The sequence below is a fragment of the Bubalus kerabau genome, chromosome 3 (assembly GCF_029407905.1).
Source record: "Bubalus kerabau isolate K-KA32 ecotype Philippines breed swamp buffalo chromosome 3, PCC_UOA_SB_1v2, whole genome shotgun sequence".
NCBI lineage: Eukaryota > Metazoa > Chordata > Mammalia > Artiodactyla > Bovidae > Bubalus > Bubalus kerabau.
This window is the reverse complement of record NC_073626.1, coordinates 143486721-143507575: the sequence shown is the minus strand read 5'-3', so window position 1 is coordinate 143507575 and position 20855 is coordinate 143486721. Positions and strand designations below refer to the sequence as shown.

Below are 20855 nucleotides of genomic sequence, written 5' to 3'. Positions count from 1 at the left end.
TTCCTGTGTTATTCCATTAATAGAAGCAACTTTCTTAGTATCATATTTGTCATTTTAATACATGAATATTTCATTCTTATAAAAGATCAGGCAATTTGAGGGATGGTTTATAGATGTTGCTTAACTTAAAAAAATTACTAATGAAACTTTAGAAGTCTACAGTTGACCCTGAACAACACAGATTTGAATTGTGTGGGTCCACTTATGTGCAGATTTTTTCCAATAGTAAATGCTACAGTACTATATGATCCATGGTCCATTGAACCCACGGATGTAAAAAGGGAAACCAAGCATACACAGAGCCAACTGTAGGTTACAGCTGGATTTTCTACTGTGCAGAAGGTCAGCACCCCCACGATGTCCAAGGCTCAACTGTACTTCAGCTCCAGTTCTCAGCTTCCAAACCTGGAGCCAGTAGCACGTTCAGAATGTATTTTTCTGCATTCCAGGTTTTTGGCTTAGTCCTGAGTGGCTGTCAGAGATGACAGCAAGTCATGAGAGTCTGCCTCATTACAGATGTGTGTCTTTTCCTGAAAACCAAGGGATAGTCACGTACATGACTTTCTCAGGCTTTTTGTAATTATTTGATTTCTCCCTTGGGAGATTCTCCCACACTTTTAATTTTTCAAATTGCTGTTAAGCCATGTTAATTCATGTTTTTTGAGAACTTACCATGCAGAAAGCTCTGTTCTAGGCAGCTGAGAAAATTAAGATGTGATATGAAATACCTACTTGAGGTTTTAATAGCATTAAAAACTACAGTATCCTTAATGTGTTGAATAAAGTCAATTTGAAATAACTAATGCTACAAAAAATATAACTTGAAGCATAACAAAACTTATTACCAAGTTTTCATTATTTTGGCATGTATCACTTGGCCTTCAAGTCTTCTGAAGTATTTAGATCACCTGACTACTTCAGCATCTTTAACAGTTTGGAAAATTTGACAGCTGAAAGTAAGGAATCTTGAGTGATACTTTATTTTTTCTTAAACTGCAGAGGAAGAAAAAAATAAACTACATAGGATGTGTTGGGGTATTTTTTCTAGTTATTCAGAAGTGCAAGCAGGCTGAAAATTATTACAGTCATAATATCATTCTTTATTTGGCAATAAGTGTGTCAATCATAAACAAATTCTTTGATTCATTAACCCCTCCTAAAACTCTACCCAAAGGGATTATTCCACAACTGTCAATTCTGAGATCCTGTCTGCCTTCATGAGTCACAGGCCAAATCATACCACGCCTTAAGTGTGCTCTAACAAAAAAAGGAGGGTTTGAGAGCTACTGGCCACAGGCTATTTCTTCATCATCACCTTGGACCATACCTTTCCTGCCTTCTTTCCACCCTGACAATACTGAATTAATTACTTGGGCTTTCTCAGTGGTTTCTGCTGTTTCTCTACTTAGTGCATGTGTTTAAGCTGTCCCCCAGAAGACCTTCCCTATAAATCCTATGCCTGCCTTTTTCATAGTTAAGAGTTTACTGTCATCATTAACCAAATTCTGTCGTATCCTCTCCACACACTCTCTAGGTCCAGCACACAGAAAGCAACCAATAAGTGAATGAATGAAGCAAATACCATTAAGATAGTCTCTCAAAGCTGCTATCTCATTCTCTCTGCTTTGACAAACTTGACCATCTCATAGAAGCTTTCTGGTTCTTGGCTTCTGACACTTAGCTGTTCTCCTCTATGTTTCCTGGTGGCTCCTCCAACTTTTAATGGGGGGCATTTCATAAGGCTCACTCCTGTTGGCTATATCTGTAGTGAATCAGTATTATAGGTGAACCACTGTATTCTTAAAAATTAGGAATAATTTTTAAGTTAGGATCCCAAATCCTCCAGGAGATAGAAGATGGGTAGGATAAGGATCCTACAAATATTAAATTCTATGCTTTCTCATTTTTAGACAATAGTATTTTAAAAGACTGCTTTTGCCATTACCATAGTAACATGCTCAGTGTAGAAATTGGAAATAAATATAAAAGCATTAAAAAGAAAAGCCTGTCATTATACCACCCAGAGAAGATCACAGTTAAGATGGATTTTTTTTTCCCTTCAGGATTTCTTCCATACCTCTTTTATCAGTCCTGCCATCAACATATTTGATTCAGATCCACTGCAATTAATAAGCACATAGGCTCTGGAGCCAGACTGAGTTTATATCCTAATTCCATCACTTCCAAGCTACATAACCTCTGTCTCAGTTTCCTCATCTGTTAAAATGGGAGTAACAATACCTATATACTTGCATATAAGGGAATGAAAGTGTTTATAGAGCACATAGTAGAGTGCCTGGCACAAAATTAATACTGTACATGTATTCACCTGTATTATTTTTAAAGTTAGAAATCTTTAATGAAATGGTGAGTTACCTAAAAAGCAATAGTTACATGAATAATCCTGAATATTCATTGGAAGGACTGATGCTGAAACTGAAACTCCAATACTTTGGCCACCTGATGCGAAGAACTGACTCATTTGAAAAGACCCTGATGCTGGGAAAGATTGAAGGTGGGGGGCGAAGGGGACGACAGAGGATGAGATGGTTGAATGGCATCACCGACTCAATGGACATGAGTCTGAGTAAACTCCAGGAGTTGGTGATGGACAGAGAGGCCTGGCGTACTGCAGTCCATGGGGTCGCAAAGAGTCAGACAGGACTAAGTGACTGAACTGAACTGAACATGAATAATGATCGTGTATATTTACAACAAAAAGCAGAACTCATCCTGCGGGACATCCCTGGAGGCCCAGTGGTTAAGACTTCACACTGGCACTGCAGGAGGCACTAGTGTGATCCCTGGTCGAGGAACTAAGATCCCACATGCCACATGGGATGAGAAAACTGAGACCAAGGTTAAGTAGTTTGCTCAAGGCCAAAAAACAAAATCTCATCCTGATTCTGAAATTTAGGTGGGAGATCAGTGATCTAGGAAAGGGAACATAAAGACAGACCTTACTGCTGCTGCTGCTAAGTCGCTTCAGTCATGTCTGACTCTGTGCGACCCCACAGACGGCAGCTCACCAGGCTCCCCCGTCCCTGGGATTCTCCAGGCAAGAACACTGGAGTGGGTTGCCATTTCTTTCTCCAGTGCAGAAAAGTGAAAGTGAAGTCGGTCAGTCGTGTCTGACTTAGCGACCCCATGGACTGCGGCCCACCAGGGTCCTCCATCCATGGGATTTTCCAGGCAAGAGTACTGGAGTGGGGTGCCATTGCCTTCTCTGAAAGACAGAGCTTACTACCCTTCAAAGGTTACTACCTAGATATAGGTGAGCTAATATCAAGTTTTAAAAGAATACATATATAGACAAACTTTTCTGAAAAGGTACATTTTTAAAATAACTAAGGACAGACAGATCTATAATGACACATCCCATCTATAACTGAGTTAAAGAGATGATTACTTGAGCTATTTCCCAAGAATGTTAAACAAACAGGTTTACTCCATATTTCCTAGAGTTACAATGAATTTATATTCCACAGTATATTCTTTAATTTGTCCTTTATAATATTTATTCTTCAATGGTAATTACATTATAGTTTTTATCTTCTGAGCTACAGAACATCGGGAGAAGCAGATTAAGAAACCAGAAATGCTAATGTACCTTCTAAGATATTCTTTTGGAAGGATACCAACCCCACTGATTCATGTTATGGATTCACACTGGGAGCCACCTGCTTTCTATGTTGTGTTATCTGGCTGTTCCTGCAGGCCTTATATCACATGAAGAGGGTCCCTGTCTGTTTCTGACACGATAATATTAATCTTATTCTCCAAGTGAGCATCCAGCATATCTCGAAGATCAGAAAGAAAGCCTCGTTCAGTGTTGCTGTGTTCACAGAGGATGACACTTATTCCTTGGGAAGCAGCATCCAGAACATCATGGTGGGACATCTCACCTGCCAACAAAAGAAAGAGCAAATATTTAAATATGAGACACAGTCTGTGGACTATGGTTCTGTGCTGAACCATAACAGCAGAAATACCAAGTTTTCATCCTATATGAAGCAAACGTAATACAGCAGAACTTACACATGAATCTAGAAAGTTATATGCATGTTTCTTACATGTCCTCCAATTTAAAAAGAGAGACCATCCCACTGAGAATTCCAAATTCTTTCTCCTTGGTAAATGCAAGGCAAGTATCCAAATTCACACACCCAACAGTATCTAATACCGCCAGAACTGACCTGTAGGAACACCCATTCAAAAGGTTTCCACAATAAAATAAAAGACCACTGCTTACCCACCAAAGACTTCTTTATACTTTGTGAAATAAAGTGAAGTGTTAGTAGCTCAGTCATGCTGACTCTCTGTATCCCCATGGACTATAGCCCGCCAGGCTCCTCTGTCCATGGAATTCTCCAGGCAGGAATACTGGAGTGGGTTGCCATTTCCTTCTCCACAGGGTCTTCCCAACCCAGGAATCTAACCCAGATCTCCCACATTCTAGGCAGATTCTTTACCATCTGAGCCACCAGGGAAGCCCCTTATACTTTGTGAATACCAAAATTCTCAGCATCAACTGTAGTCTAATTCATAAGAATGAAATGAGCTTAAGGTTATTTCTAAATTAAAAATAAGGTATTTTCCTTTGACTCAGGCAAAACACCTAGAAATTCTGAAGTTACTGGTAGAAGAGGATCTCATCTTTTGTGGAAAGATTTTGGGAAAACTCAAATGTTTTGAATTTTTAAAAAACACTTTGTGAATCTGATGTAAGAACAAGAATATTTGGCTTTTTTATAAAAAGCACAATTTTGAAATATACTTAAGACATAAAGGCATTAAAAAAAAAAAGGTTCTTAAGAAAAGAAAAAAAAAAGCCCTCAATTTCAATTCCCCACACTCTCCCCTAGCCAAATACACATCATTTCATTATGAAGTGTTAGTCACTCAGCCATGTCCAACCCTTTGAGACCCCATGGACTGAAGCTTGCTAGGCTCCTCTGTCCATGGAATTGTCCAAGCAAGAGCACTGAAGTGGGTAGCCATTCCCTTCTCCAGGGGATGTTCCCAACTCAGGGATCGAACCCAGGTCTCCTGCATTGCAGGCAGATACTTTAACATTTGAGCCACCAGGGAAGCCCTAATTGTAAGGACTAGTTTCTACTCAAGCACCTTTTAAAATATCTTAATTTAAGTAATAGTAGAGGAAAAAGTGAAAGGAGAAAAAGGCACTAACTGGTCCAGTTAGAAGTCATGCTTTGGGAAAGACAGTCTGGCTGTCTGGATTAGTATACAATTTATATTTCCAAGGAGCAAGCCTGCCATCTGCTGGTCTTCCTAGGATACTACCCTTTATGACCTAATATGTAAAGCTCAAAGGAAGGGTGATGAAAATGGTCTTTTGGCTGGGGTTTCCCATCTCTGAAGTGATATTCAAAGTGATGCCTCACTGAGTACAGACATCTAAAGTAAGCTGGATAAGACATTTTCTGTTTCCCCAACTAACCGTATAAGAAGGACATTTTTTTTTTAATTGGAGGCTAATTACTTTACAATATTGTATTGGTTTTGCCATACATCAACATGAATCCGCCATGGGTGTGCATATGTTCCCACTCCTGAACCCCCCTCCCACCTCCCTCCCCAAGGAAGGACATTTTAACATTTTGGAACTGTGTGAATTTATCTTATGTATATACTGCTTTGTGATATGAAAACTAATTTTAAAAAGTTATTATTTATGAGAAAACAATCAGACATTCCAAATTGAGAGATAGACAAAAAAAGCAAATGGCCTATGCTCTTCAAAAATGCCAATGCTCTAAAAACAAAGTTGAGAACTAGAACAGTTGCAGTGTGTGATCACTCATTATCAGAGAAATGCAAATCAAAACCACAATGAGGTACCATTTCACGGCAGTCAGAATGGCTGCGATCCAAAAGTCTACAAGCAATAAATGCTGGAGAGGGTGTGGAGAAAAGGGAACCCTCTTACACTGATGGTGGGAATGCAAACTAGTACAGCCACTATGGAGAACAGTGTGGAGATTCCTTAAAAAACTGGAAAGAGAACAGCCTTATGATCCAGCAATCCCACTGCTGGGCATACACACCGAGGAAAACAGAACTGAAAGAGACACGTGTACCCCAGTGTTCATCGCAGAACTGTTTATAATAGCCAGGACATGGAAGCAACCTAGATGTCCATCAGCAGATGAATGGATAAGAAAGCTGTGGTACATACACACAATGGAGTACTACTCAGCCATTAAAAAGAATACATTTGAATCAGTTCTAATGAGGAGGATGAAATTGGAGCCTATTATACAGAGTGAAGTAAGCCAGAAAGAAAAACACCAATACAGTATATTAACGCATGTATATGGAATTTAGAAAGATGGTAACGATAACCCTGTATGCAAGACACCAAAAGAGACACAGATGTATAGAACAGTCTTTTGGACTCTGCGGGAGAGGGCTAGGGTGGGATGATTTGGGAGAATGGCATTGAAACATGTATATTATCATATATGAAATGAATCGCCAGACCAGGTTCGATGCATGATACAGGATGCTCGGGGCTGGTGCACTGGGATGACCCAGAGGGATGGTATGGGGAGGGAGGAGGGAGGGGGGTTCAGGATGGGGAACACATGTACACCCGTGGTGGATTCAAGTCAATGTATGGCAAAACCACTATAATATTGTAAAGTAATTAGCCTCCAATTAAAATAAATAAATTTATATTTAAAAAAAGAATTGAGCATCAATCTGAAAAAGAAATACTATAAATTTTGATCAATTAACAACATTAAATTCCTGAATTTGGTCATTATAACATGGTCATATAAGGGAATGTCCTCGCTCCTAGGAGATATAATGCTGAGGTATTTGAAGGTAAAAGGTCATCATATCTGTAATTTATTTATAAATGGCTTGGGAGAAAACATAAATACATATTAGGTTGGTGCAAAAGTAACTGTGGTTGGTACAAAAGTAATTGTTGGTGCAAAAGTAATAGTAACTCAGGTTGATTAAAAAGTAACTGAGGTTCAAAAGTAACTGCAGTTGATGAAAAAATAATTGAGGTTCGTGTAAAAGTCAAACACAATTACTTTTCCACCAACTGAATACTTATGCATGCACAAATATATACACACATATATGATGTTATAGAAAGACAGAATGTACAAATGTGGCCAAAAACAGCCATTAGTAATGTAGGTGAAGGGTATATAAGAGTTGATTATACTATTCTTACTGCAACTTTCCTATAGATCTAAAATTCCTTCAAAGTAAAATGTTAAATTTTAAAATAGAAACATCATGTTATAACATGTTAAACTGTCTATACACTGAAAGTTTATTTCAATCTGGTATAAATTTGAGGGCTTATAAAAGTCTTACATTTTATGTGACCTAGACAGGAAGGAAATCTAAAAAAGAGTGAATATATAACTGATTTATTTTGCTGTACATCAGAAACTAATACAACATTATAAAGCAACTATACTCCAATAAAAATTAAATAAATAAATAACCGCCCCCACCCCCACCAAATAAAACCCTTGCCTCTTTAGGAGGAAGGAAAAGAAAAGAGACAATGGTCATAGACACTTTTAATTGGTTCAAAGCAATACATCAGGCTTCCTAAGATGCTGCCCCTATTCCCAGAGACAGGACATTATTTCAAGTTCGGCAGCCTTTGTAAGGGAGTATGCTAGATAATAAGGTACGGGCATACAGTGGCAGAAGCGGTCTAGTAACGCCAAAGGAACGCCCAGGGGCTTAAGACCCTTGAGTCTAGTTTTAGAAGTAGGTAAAGTAATCTTAAGCCCCTGTCTCCTAACCCTCAAGAGGCCCAGAGGTAGAAATGCAGCTGGTAACAGCAGTGTTCAAAGTGCCTCCAACTCCCTTGGAGGAATGATGGGCCATGTTATCAATTAGGTATTACCCACAAGGACAGAGTATAGAGCCTGGGAGTCAAACAATTTCTGTCCTAAAGAAATGCGTATTGTAGATTAAGAAAAAAGTGACAGGAATTGGGAGAGGAAGGTATGATCATCAGGGGCAGGAGCCTGACACTGTCAAGAAAATACTTCTCAGGGGAGGTATCTTTGAGCTTATCACTAGAAGTATAAGCAAGAAGCAAAGAAAAGACATCCTAGCCAGGGAAAACGGCATGAGCCAACACTGCGTGAAAGAGGTGGGACGTTCAGGCTTCACCAGGGCACATGGAGGAAATCGCTGAAGGGTTTTCAGCCATGGTAATATTATACACCATCACACTTGTACTTCTGAAAGTTAGTTCTGGGGGAGTGTGGAAGATTAAGATTAGAGGCTTAATGAAGTACTTTAGGTAGGGGATCCCTGGACGGAGATAAGGGGAAAAATAGAAAGATTTTGGAGCTAGAACTGAGAGAAAGTGATCATTGCCTTCAGGGCCGAGTAAGAGGAACAATTTTCTACCTAAGGCAACAGGTAAAAAGTGTTCCAGTAACTTACATGAAATCTGAGAGAAATCATGTTTAGGAATTTATTATTTAACCTATGAAAATAGGTTAAATAAATGCTGAATATCACTTTTTAGATAATCTAATTATTAGATGATTATTTTTTTCCTTCCACAAAGTATGTGGTATGTCCCCAATTTTGACATAGTTCTTATTTAGTTCAGGTTCAAAAAACATTTATTAGATCCATCTGTATGTTAGATGCTGTCCTAAAATCTGTTAATTTTTACCTTGTAAAAAACAAACCAAGGTAGGGAAGGGATACACAAGAAAAGGGTACAAGAAAGATCCAAAGGCTGTCCTACCTGTGAGATAAAGGTCGGCATCTGTCCCCTGCAGGACGCTGCTCCCAGAACCAGCGCACAGAGCCATGACTTTGACTGGGGACTCTTCATGATAAAGAAAACAAGAGACCAACACTTTACAATTCCCCTTCGTATTAATATTACAATCTGTACCAAGAATCCAATATGTAATACAGATCTCTCTCCCAGTCTTATCACCGGTATGTGAATTTTGTGTAAAAAGTTTTAAAAAATAAAAAAACATGTCTTCATATAAGCAAACAGACTACTCCTTGGTATTACAGAGCTAACCTAAGGCAGGATGGCTTCCCTGGTGGCTTAGAGGGTAAAGCATCTGCCTGCAATGCAGGAGACCCGGTTCGATCCCTGGGTCGGGAAGATCCCCTGGAGAAGGAAATGGCAACCCACTCCACTATTCTTGCCTGGAAAACCCCATGGACAGAGGAGCCTGGTAGGCTACAGTCCATGGGGCCACAAAGAGTCGGACATGACTGAGCGACTTCACTTTCACTTTTCACTTTCATGCATTGGAGAAGGAAGTGGCAACCCACTCCAGTGTTCTTGCCTGGAGAATCCCAGGGACGGGGGAGCCTGGTGGGCTGCCGTCTGTGGGGTCGCACAGAGTCGGACACGCCTGAAGCGACTCAGCAGCAGCAGCAGCAGCAGCGCTAAGTTTTAGGCTTCACCACAGTGCTGCTCAGTTAAGCAACCTCACCTGGTCTCCAGGTGACAGTGAGAGGCAGGCATGTTTGTCTCTGTCCCCAGGTAAGGAAGCTAAGGAACTAAACAGGCCATTTAGACGATGCTATGGAATGGATTTGACACATATTTTCTTAACTTTTGATTTTATATTGGAGTATAGTTGATATATAGAAAACGAACTTATAGTTACCAGTGGGGAAGTAAGGAGAAGGGATAGTTAGGGCATGACATGGACATACTGCTATATTTAAAATGGATAACCAACCAGGACCCACTATTTAGCACAGGCAACTCTACTCAATATTATGTAACAACCTAAATGGGAAAAGAATTTGAAAAAGAATAGACATATGTATAACTGAATCACTTTGCTGTATACCTGAAACTAACACAACATTGTTAATTGACATTTTTTTTTAATATGGTATTTTCCTAAAAGAGCATCCTCCGGAGAGTGAAATACAGAAACTTTCAAGACAAAATCCAACAAGTGTTGAGCACTTAATTTCTAGAATGGACACTTCATTAGCTGTATTTCAAAAAAGGGGCAATGGAGCTGGTCAGAAGTCTTATTCCATCTCTGCCACCCACCTTCTTTGAAATGAGCACTCATGAGTTGTTTGATCCAACGTGGATTTTGGTTAAGTCAGTTACCTCTGCAAACCTCAATTTTTTTCACCTATGCAACAGGAAAAATAATACTTTCCAGACATCTAAGAATAGCTAGCATTCACTGCACTTAACATGGGCCAGCCACGTGAATTGTATCACCACTTCCATGTCTGCCAAAGTCATGCAGCAGACATGACTGTTACATGAACCCACGGCATCCGACTCCACGCTCATAACAACTGCACTCCACTTGTTGCCTTCGCAGTGGAAACACACACACGTAGGACACTCTGAACAGTCCTAGGCTCACTGCAGGGGCCCAATAGATGTTCTGCTCGTTCCTTTTGTTCCCCAAAGTACAGGAGAAAGCCAAGAGAGAAGGCAGTGGCTACAAAACTCAAACCGCAATTACATCACCGAGCATAGCAGCACCTACTAAAAATCATCACCAGTACTGTTATTGTAAAACTTAAGATCTGCATTATAATTGGAGCAATCACGATTTCTAGCTTTCTTCCTGGAATGTGGCAGGGCTGCACTTCATGCTCTTCCTGGGTTGACTGACTCTGAACAATGAGTTGAACAGAATACGTATCATTTCTAGACTACAATGTTTAACTGCAGTTTAAGACCCCCCCCCTTCAAGACCTGTCTACAATGAGCAGACTCCCTTGCTGATCTGAGATGGACCTGGAGTGTGAATGAGAAATAAATCTTGTTTAGGCCTACGGGCTGTATACCACAGCATAACCTTGTCCACTCTGACCGATAAAGTAAACCAGTCATCTTCTGAGAGCTGCTAACACATTTCTATCATATTGATACAGCCAAAAGTTTCCATTTTTGCCCAATATTATCAGTAGGTACGCTGGACAAATATAGAAGACATACTTACCTAAAGTCTTCCCTATTCCAAGAGCAAGGCGAACATGAGATAGTTTTAGGTGACTTTTGATTCGCTCAATCATGGTTTCCAAGGAGACAGACTCATCCAGTGTGCATAACCGTCCCATCCCAGTATAGAGAAGTAGAGGCTATAGAGAAACAGAAATTAGGAAAACTGGACGTCATAAGTCCTAGAAAACAATTCCATAGGGCAAAGAGCAAATATGAGATCAATAAAACAAGAGTACTATGAGCTTGCTATAAAACTAGCTCCAGGGCTTTCCTGGTGCTTCAGTGGTAAAGAATCTGCCTACCAATGCAGGAGACACAGATTCGATCCCTGATCTGGAAAGATCCCACATGCTGCAGGGCAGCTAAGCCCATGCACCACAACTATTAAGCCTGTGCTCTGGAACCCAGGAGTCGAAACTGCTGAAGTCCTTGGACCCTAGAGCCAGTGCTCTGCAAGAAGAGAAGCTGCCACAATGAGATGCCCATCCATAGCAACTAGAGAGTAGCCCCCAATCACAGCAACTAGAAAAAAGCCCATGCAGCAATGAAGACCCAGCACAGCCAAAAATAAATAAATAAATAGATAAAAATTTTAAAAAGTAGCTCCAAGCTAAAATTTAGGAATGCAAACCTGACAAAAACATTCTCTGACTTCTAGGAGCTCAGTCTCCTGAGAAGGTAGTTTCCTCTTCTTTTTCTATTTTTTTTTTTTTGGCTGAGTGGCATGTGGGATCTTAGTTCCCTGCCCAGGGATTGAACCTCTGCCCCTTGCATAGGAAGCACGCAAGTCTTAACCAGTGGACCACCAGGGAAGTCCAAGATAGGTACTATTTTTTTTATGGGATCACAAAAGAGTAACAAAACAGATGAGTTGAGACGGGGGGAAGGTGCATACTTGAAATAAGGGGAGTAAAATAAGCTTCTACAAGGACTTGGGTCTTGAAGACAAACCAGAAAGGAGTTAAGAAAGGAGTGACGTCAAGTGCAGGGTGGTGGGTTAGAGATATGGTGAGATGTGGCAAGGCATTCCATTTTTTTCTTTTTTCCTTTTTATTTATTTATTGAGGCATTCTAAACAGAGAGAACATGTACAAAGGTGCCAAGGTGTGAGAGAGCACACAGAGCAGATCTAAAAGCAGACAGTATAGCCTGTATGCAGAGCAAGGGTGGGGAGGGAGAAGAAGCTGGAGACAGGGGTCCTCGCTAGTCATGAAAGGCTACACACTCTAAGCCGAAAAGCCTGGACTATCTCCTGGAGGTGCCCGCTCAGGAGTTTACTGTGTCTTATACCCCAAGGGAGGGAACATGAGCGTTTCAACTACTGTGGTGGCAAAGCAAACAGAGAGGAGAAACACCTTGTAGATTTAGGGACAGAATCAGCAGGGCTTGGATGTATGGGAGCAAGGGAGAGTTGTGCAACCCTGCAAATAAAACAGCTCTTAGGGTCACCAATAAAATAGAAAAAAACTTGTATTTAAAAACATTCTATGTGCATAAGGTCAGTTTTTGTATATATTGGATTTTAAATACTTGTGAGATCTGTAAGTGGAAAATGTTCAGAAAGTGGCTGGAAATACAGTTTTTCAAAAAAAATTTTTATCTTTTGCCTTAAGAAAGCATCCTGAGACAGGAAGTAAAGACATAGGGATCATCACATGTCAAGTTAAAGGAATGAATAAAATGGTCCAGGCAGAGGGTATAAAATAAGAGAATGAATCTGTAACTGAGTCTCTAATCATGAAGAAGTACCATCATGGTCTGAATGTTTCTGGCCCCCTCAAATTCATAGGATGAAATCCTAACCTATAGATTAGGAGGTGTAGCCTTTGGAAGGTACTTTCAGATCATGAGGTTGGAACCCACACAACTGGGATTAGTGCTTTAGAAAAGAGGCTCCAGAGACATCCCATGTCCCCTTCACTGTGTGAAGACATAGAGAGAAGGCACCATCTTTGAAGCATGTATTGAGCTCCCATCCGGCAACACTCAGAGTCTGCCAGTGCCACGATTTTGGACTTTGCTTCCTCCTTAACTGTGAGACATAAATGACTGTTGTTTATAAGCTATCCAGTCTATAGTATTCTGTTATAGAAGTTCAAACATATTATGGCAGCCTGAATGGACTAAGATATCTACATTTTTGTATTCCTGAAACATCTCCCCTTTTCAATAAACTTTCCAGGGCCCAACATGCTTTCATCACCACTTTGTGCTACTCTAGGCAATAGTTAATAACCTATTAAACTAACAATTTACATATGAATTTGTCAAACAAAACTGCACCGTAACATAAGATATCTTTTATTACCTTCTCTAGTGACAGAATTTCAGTCTTCTGATAAAACTGCCTATTCTGGGAAAGAAAAGCCACCACCTGCATCAAAGCTTGCTGAGTACAATTCAGACTGAGCCGTGTTTGTTCTTCATCATCAGTCCTGCAAAAAAAAGTCACTTGGTTTAGGATAAATATAAACAAATAAATAAATTTATAAAAATATATATATATAAAAATTTATATATTTAAAATAATCCATAGTTTACAACCTCCTGTAATAGGAGATTAGATTTATATGGAATTTAGGATTTAATTCCAAACCGTTTTCTAGAATAGTGTTTCTCAAACATCAGCATGCATCAAAATCATCTCATGGCCTTATTAAAACAGACTGTTGGGCCGTACCCTCAGAGTTTCTGATTTAGAAGGTCTGAGTGGGGGCTGAGAATTTATCTAACGAGTTCCAGGTGACACTGATGTGCTGGTCCAGGGACCTCACTTTGAAGCCCCTGGTCTAGAACTGTTCTCAGTCCTGGTGGTGTATCAGAAATCTCTTGCTGGCTTCTTAAAAAAAAAAACAGCTGTTGGACTCTTCTATAGACTCAATGAAACAGAACATCTATGAATGGGGCTGGGGCAAACAAGTTTTTTAAAGCCCTAGAAAAGCTAATGTTCAAACATCATTGAATACAAGAATTTCCCAGACAGATTCTCAGGCAAATCCCATTCTAATTACACAGATCTAGGATAAAGCAAAAAATCTGCATTTTTCTTTGTTTATTTTTAATTGAAGGATAATTCTGCTATAATATTGCATTGGTTTATGCCACACAACAACGTGATGCATTTTTCAAAAGCACCCATTATGCTTATAATTCAGAGGGTCCCTGAATCACCCTTTAAAAAGCAATACCCTTGGGAATTCCTTGGTGATCCAGTGGTTAGGACTAGGTGCTTTTATTGTCAGGGCCTGGGTTCACTCCTTGGTCAAGATCCTAAAAGCCATGGGGCATGGCCAAAAAAAATTTTAAAAAGGAATATCCGAGAGCCTCCAAAAAAACTAACATCAAGAAAGTTTTGTATTTAACCATAAACTCTAAATATAATCACAGAATTCGAGAACTAAAAGATACCTTACAAGATAATGTGGAAGTGGAGTTTCAACACTGGAACCATCTGCAGAGATTTGAAAAGAAAAAGCAAAAACAATGCCTGGTCCCCAGTCTAATTGTTAAGTCCCAGATACTACCTGTGATATGGAGAAACTGGAACCAAACTAAAGGTGTTTCAGTTCTTTAAAAGGTCCACCAGTTAGGAAGCTAAATGCTTCAAGAAATTACAGTACATTCATAATAAGAAATCTACATGGAAAGATTACTATGACAAGTTGAAAAGGCAAATACAGCATACCATTTAATTAAAAAAAAAATGACTAAAAGAAAACTATACATTTCTTCATGTCCCTATACATGTTTGGAAAGATACCCACTTCTCTGAAAACAAAAGAAAAGACAACTCAAGTTGAAGATCTTGGGACTCAGTAGAAGGGACAAGGAGGACTTTGGTATTGTTTGAAGTTTTCATGCTTTATTTGCATAATTTTAATTTCAGTGTTTACACAGTATTGCAGAATGGTAAAAGATATCTATGACTGAAATCTACGCAAAATCTTATAAATAATTTTCCTTAAGGTTCTTGAAATCCCCCAATACTATTATAGGACATTCACTATGGCTTTAGTATAATGTATCTACACATAAAAACCACTCACTGAAGAATCATTTTTGGTGTAGCCTATATGGATTTCCATTTTAGCTTTGCACAGCGGCAGTATCACAGCCAGTGAGCTTTACCCAAGGCATGATTACTGCTAACAGGTTTCCATTTTATTAAAAGGCCACTATATTTATCTTTTTTTTTTTTTTTTTTTTTATAATTATTAAGTCCTAGCTCTGTATAATGTGTCTTTTACAATGCTTTAGTAGGCAACCCACTCCAGTGTTCTTGCCTGGAGAATCCCAGAGATGGCGGAGCCTGGTGGGCTGCCGTCTATGGGGTAGCACAGAGCCGGACACGACTGAAGTGACTTAGCAGCAGCAGCAGCAACAGCATAAATAAGTCCCAACATTTTTTGGTATCTCAGATCTAATTAAATAAATGATTGGCATTTCTGAGAGGCATTTTAACGTATTTTTTCCTTTCAAGTGTTTAGGAATCATCATTTCCTGGGAATTGATAAAAGTAAACCTATACTATCAGTATATCACTAGGGTTTATCTGCTGCTGCAGCTGCCAAGTCGCTTCAGTCGTGTCTGACTCTGTGCAACCCCATAGAAGGAAGCCCACCAGGCTCCCCCGTCCCTGGGATTCTCTAGGCAAGAACACCGGAGTGGGTTGCCATTTCCTTCTCCAATGTGTGAAAGTGAAAAGTGAAAGGGAAGTCAGTCAGTCATGTCCGACTCTTAGCGACCCCATGGACTGCAGCCTACCAGGCTCCTCCATCCATGGGATTTTCCAGGCAAAAGTACTGGAGTGGGGTGTCATCGCCTTCTCCAAGGGTTTATCTACATACCCTAAAGTAAAAATACCTTTCAACACTGTCAGGAGGATTAGAAATACTGTAAGATGTGTGGTATAGTCCTTCCTGCATAGAAAATAGTCAATAAGCGTTATCATTATTTACTGTATGGTATCAGTTTTCCTCCTCAGGGACCCATAAGCAAATGAGAAGAATGCTGTTTTGTAAACCTACCGAAGGAAAATGATTCCACCTGAGGAAAATGATTTGTTGTAAACTTAAATAGCAGGCTTATAGAATTTGTAAGAAAGATTCTTAACATATACACAAAAAGAGGAAAATATATTGTACCTAGCAGAAAAAGAAGTAACAGATACACCTGCAATCTCTTTCAGTGCAGAAATGACTTTGTCCGGGTCTTGGGTGTGGGTAACACTGAATTCTACTCTGTGAGTTCCCTCCGTGGGGTAGTCAGGTGCTTTGGAAGGATGGATGGGCCTGGAGGTGCAAACACCTAGAAAAAAAAATTGTCAGGAGTTAAAAGAGATTTTGTGGGTTTTTTAAAAAATTAAAAAGAAAAACTACTACTGTAAGAAATGAGTATTCTTTAAAAGATTCATTCTTAGATGCTTCTATAATAAACACACACAACATGGTCCTTATATATACACCCAATAGTCCCCATAACCCAAGGATTTCGTATGGTCATACAGAATCATATTTCTTTTCAGAAGTATTTTCCAGAAGACTCTTAAATATCACAGAAAGTTGGACAAGACTGACTCACGAATTTCTGATGACATATAGAATTGTGACTGCTTACTAAATTTACTTGTGTAAACTATGATTCAGGTCACAAAGCTCATAATCCACTTGACCACACTAATCCAGCTTATATCATCACAGAAGCTTCAGCCCAGCACAAGGAAACTAAAAAGGCTTATCAAAAATAAAGCTAAAAACACATACACTGAATTCCCTCATTGTGCTGGGCATAAGCTAATCCAGTGAAACTATCTGACTGATATATGAAGTATATTCTGGAGAGGCCTGAGCTTTCAATTCAATTCAACAGGCTTTTCTGGAGTGCCTGAGTGCTAGGCACTGTGCCACTTGAGTAAGGAATCACAAAGCTCAGCCAAAAATGAAGATTTCCAATGTGGTCTTTATTCAATAAGAATATAATTTCATTTTTAAATATAATTTAATTGTCAGGTTTCAGTAAGATTATTTTAAAATATATAAAAACAGAATAATGGTCCCCATCCCTAAAGAGGTTAAAACACTATTGAAAAGACACTCTATAAAATTCCAAAGCACTGACAGGGAAAAAACTAGATATGAAAGAACAAGAGGCTTCTCACCAAGCCCCTTAGCCAGCCAGTTGTTAACTCCCTGAGGAGCAGCGTCATAGGCGGTGTGAGGAGAGTAGATCCCAACTCTGTTCTCCAGTGCCCGGATTACCAGGCGCTCCTTCCATGTTTTCCAGGTGATGCGCTTCATGGGTCGGAAAATAGGCGGATGGTAAGAGAGGATGAGATCCGCCTTCTTCTGCAGCGCCTCCTCCATCACTTCCTCTGTCAAGTCATTGGTCAGGAAGAGCGTGTTTACAGTGTGTGGTGGGCTCGGTTCCACCAGTAATCCAACATTGTCCCAGCTCTCAGCAAATGAGAGGGATGCAAAGTCATTCAAGGAGGAAAGGAGAGCCTTCAGATCCATGAAGGAACGGGAAGAACTGTAGATCAGGGAATGGACCAGGCGGGCTGTCGTGGCGACCAGGCGTACACGAGATGACAACATGCAGAAGTCAGGCAAAACTGAGTATCTGAAGTCAAACACAGACTATGGAGCACATGTACACTTTACAGACTCAAACCTTTTTAGACAGCAAAGTATATGAGCAAAAGAGCTGTAGTCTTACACTAAAAAAAAAACCAAACATGATGGCATGCGTACTCAGTTGCTTCAAACCCAGGTCTCCCGCATTGCAGGCAGATTCTTTACCAGCTGAGCCACAGCAGAAGCCCAAGAATACTGGAGTGGTCAGCCTATCCCTTCTCCAGCGGATCTTCCTGACCTAGGAATTGAACCAGGGTCTCCTGCATTGCAGGCAGATTCTTTTACCAACTGAGCTATCAGGGAAGCCCACTCAATTGCTTCAGTCGTGTCCAACTCTTTGAAACCCACTGGACTACAGTTGGCTAGGCTCCTCAGTCCATGGAATTCTCCAGGCAAAAATATTGGAGTGGGTTGCCATGCCCTCCTCCAGGGCTTCTTTCTGACCCAGGGATCAAACCCACGTCTCCTGCGTCTCCTGAGATGCAGGCAAATTCTTTACTGCTGAGCCACCAGGAAAGCCATACCTAAGTTCAAATATTGGCTCTATCATTTACCAGCACTGGTATCACAGGTAAGTCACTTAAGTGCTCTGAGCTTGTTCTCTCATCTACAAAACAGAGATACTATAACTTACTTCATAGGTCATCTAGAGGAGTAAATGGATTAATATGTTTAAGTGACCTTGCACAAGCCTGGAGTGTGTGTGTGTGTGTGTATGTGTCGGTCAGTCGTGTCTGACTCTTTGCAACCCTATAGGCTGTAGCCCACCACACTCTTCTTTCCATGGAATTCTCCAGGCAAGAATACTGGAGTGGGTAGCCATTCCCTTCTCCAGAGCACAAGCCTGGTACATAACACACAATTACATTCATCCCCTCCTCCCTGTTCCCCACACACCCTCTGTTCATAGTCTTTTCACCCTTCAACCATCATTCTCCATTTCTCTAGATATTACACTTCCTTCCAAGACGACTTCGACTTTCTAAACAAAGCTTTTCTTGACAAACTTTCTCTTTCAGCGTCTCCCCTTTTGCTCCAGACATTCTCTTAATTAATGTTATATTCCTGTTTGTCTCCCCTAAAGCTACCAGAGAACAGGAACTATCTTTTCTGTATCTCAGTATCTCCAATATTGGCCAGCACTAAATGCTTACTATACATAGACACAGTTTCCCTTCCCCTATCATAGCAGACTTTGGAGTTAGGATGGTATATACTGACATTAAAAAGTGCTTTATCAGAGAGTTCCCTGGTGGCCTGGTGGTTAGGATTCTGGCTTTCACTGCTGTGGCTCGGGTTCGATCCCTGGTTGGAGAACTGAAATCTCTCAAGCTGTGGGGCATGGCCAAAAAAAGAGGTGCTTTATCAAGAAAAAGTAATGATACTATATATAAAAAATTAAGTGGTTTATCAGTAGCCAGAACCATGAGATGCAGAGGTGGGTCACTGTGAATGGGCAAGGTCAAGGCAGGAAAGGGGCAGGAGATGCTGCCCCTGAACAAACACCTTGGTGCCATACAAAGGCCAGAATCAAGAGGTGGGCGAGGTGAAGATGTAGGGTACCCTGTCCGCAGAGTCTGTCAAACCCTTCTAGACATCTGTATCCAATACAAAAGGTAACACTGTTGGCTCAATTCTTAAATTGAGTATCTATGAAAACTTTTTTGAAGAAAAGCATTTCATGGTATGCAAATTAGCAAGAAAGCAGTCAACTAAATTTTGATTGAAATACTTGTAACTCATTAACTTCGGAAACAATTTTTTAAGCTTTTATTTGTACACAAAAAATATTTAATATTTAATGCACTTATTCAAAATATGGTTTGGAGTGATGCAGAACCTCCACAAACCCTTGAACTGGGGTCTTGGAAGATCTTCTAAGTGTCCTTATACCACTTGCGGGCTTCCCTGGTAGCTCAGCTGGTAAAGAATCCGCCTGCAATCCCGGAGAATGCAGGAGAGCTGGGTTCGACCCCTGGTTGGGTACATCCCCTGGAGGAGGGCATGGCAACCCACTTCAGTATTCGTGCCAGGAGAATCCCCATGGATAGAGGAGACTGGTGGGCTACAGGCCATGGGGTCACAAAGAGTCGCACACCACAGCACATACCTCTTCCCATTTCCAGATTCCAGGTCTTGATACTAATTACTCCACTCTACAGACTCTTCTAAATCTGGCAAGGGCTAAAGTGAAGCTCTAGTGGTCTACCACGCCGGTGTTGATTTATTTACTGTTAAATTTGTAGGACTTAAAGGTAACAAAACACTCCCCATTCACAACGAAGCTGCGTAGCTTGAAGCCACAATTAACAAGAATGGGAGGCGGCCCAGCCTGGTGAAGACCACAGACTCTAAAACCAGCCTGATTCCCAGAGCCACAGCTGTTTGCGGTTTCCACCTCTGAAGGATAGAAATAATAGTTTCCAGCTCACAGTGTTGTTGCAAGATTTAACCGTAAAGCTAGGGGAAAGTGCCTGGCCTAGAGTCAGCGCTGTTTAAGTATCATTAGCAGGGCCACTCCACAGCCTGCAAACTGCGCCCCTCTTTTTTCAGTCCCACTTCAGACGTTTTCCAGGACAATGAAGAGAGCAGGTTGCAAGGCCGTAAACCGCAAGGCCGTAAACCTGAGAGTCAAGGCCCCGGCCCCTCTAGAGCCCTATCCTATCTCGAGGCAACCCGGTTTTCTGCGCCTATCTCTGCCCTGTGGCTATCAGGGGGCTGCTACAGCCCGTAACCGAAGGCTCAGCTACCCACGCCGGAATCTAATTCTCCCAAGACTCACCAGTCCCGGGACTCCGCGAGAGCTACTTCCGGTCCTGCGCGGAACTTCCTGGTGTTGTGAAAGTAGGAGGGACGCAGGAGCCGGGCGGAAGAGGTACTTTCCGTTTTATGTCTGAGCCCAAGGCAATCCTAGAGGTTGCCCAGAATTAACGCTTCTTGTCCTAGTGTAATTACTGAAAGAGCCCCCTTTCAAGGTCAGATGTGTTCCTGGTGGGGAATAAATCCTACATTCTCTCCCTAGTTCTTCTCGTTTGGGTTACAGATAGGGTGAGGGGAAGAGAGCACGCGAACAGGCTAGGGGCATTCTCTCTAATGGGTCTCTTGCTCGACTTCCGGTGGCATTTCGAATCTACAGACCCGCGGGGGCACCTACGATTGCATCTTTGCTGTTTTAACAACAACTGTGCTAATCGAAGTGGTTAAGTAAGTATGGGGTAACGTCAGTTATTGTTTCATTA

General features: G+C 40.8%; 2 protein-coding genes across 13 annotated transcripts in view; one reads left to right on the top strand and one right to left on the bottom strand.

The window, feature by feature from the left end:
• The window catches only part of PPIL3 (peptidylprolyl isomerase like 3), a 119178-nt gene that overhangs the window by 88808 nt on the left and 9515 nt on the right, over nt 1-20855 (top strand). For 2 of the 9 annotated variants that reach the window (XM_055573085.1, XM_055573078.1), the window contains exon 1: nt 20498-20820. The gene's annotated coding sequence lies outside the window, so the exon portion shown is untranslated. Of the gene's footprint in view, nt 1-20423; nt 20821-20855 lie in introns of those variants that run through there. The other 7 variants (XM_055573079.1, XM_055573080.1, XM_055573082.1 and 4 more) reach the window with 7 other exon arrangements.
• NIF3L1 (NGG1 interacting factor 3 like 1) lies at nt 1077-20533 on the bottom strand. Of its 4 annotated transcripts, none has more exons than XM_055573074.1 (7): nt 20399-20533; nt 17142-17602; nt 16129-16291; nt 13293-13419; nt 10983-11121; nt 8774-8857; nt 1077-3905 (listed from the first exon to the last, which is right to left on the bottom strand). In XM_055573074.1, the coding sequence occupies exons 2-7, from the start codon at nt 17575-17577 to the stop codon at nt 3721-3723; spliced, it is 1134 nt and encodes a 377-aa protein (XP_055429049.1). In that variant the 5' UTR covers nt 17578-17602; nt 20399-20533; the 3' UTR covers nt 1077-3720. The 4 variants fall into 4 exon arrangements, with proteins under 4 accessions (XP_055429049.1, XP_055429051.1, XP_055429050.1 ...); XM_055573076.1 differs by having other exon boundaries at nt 17142-17540; nt 20399-20532; XM_055573075.1 differs by lacking the exon at nt 20399-20533 and adding an exon at nt 19727-20338.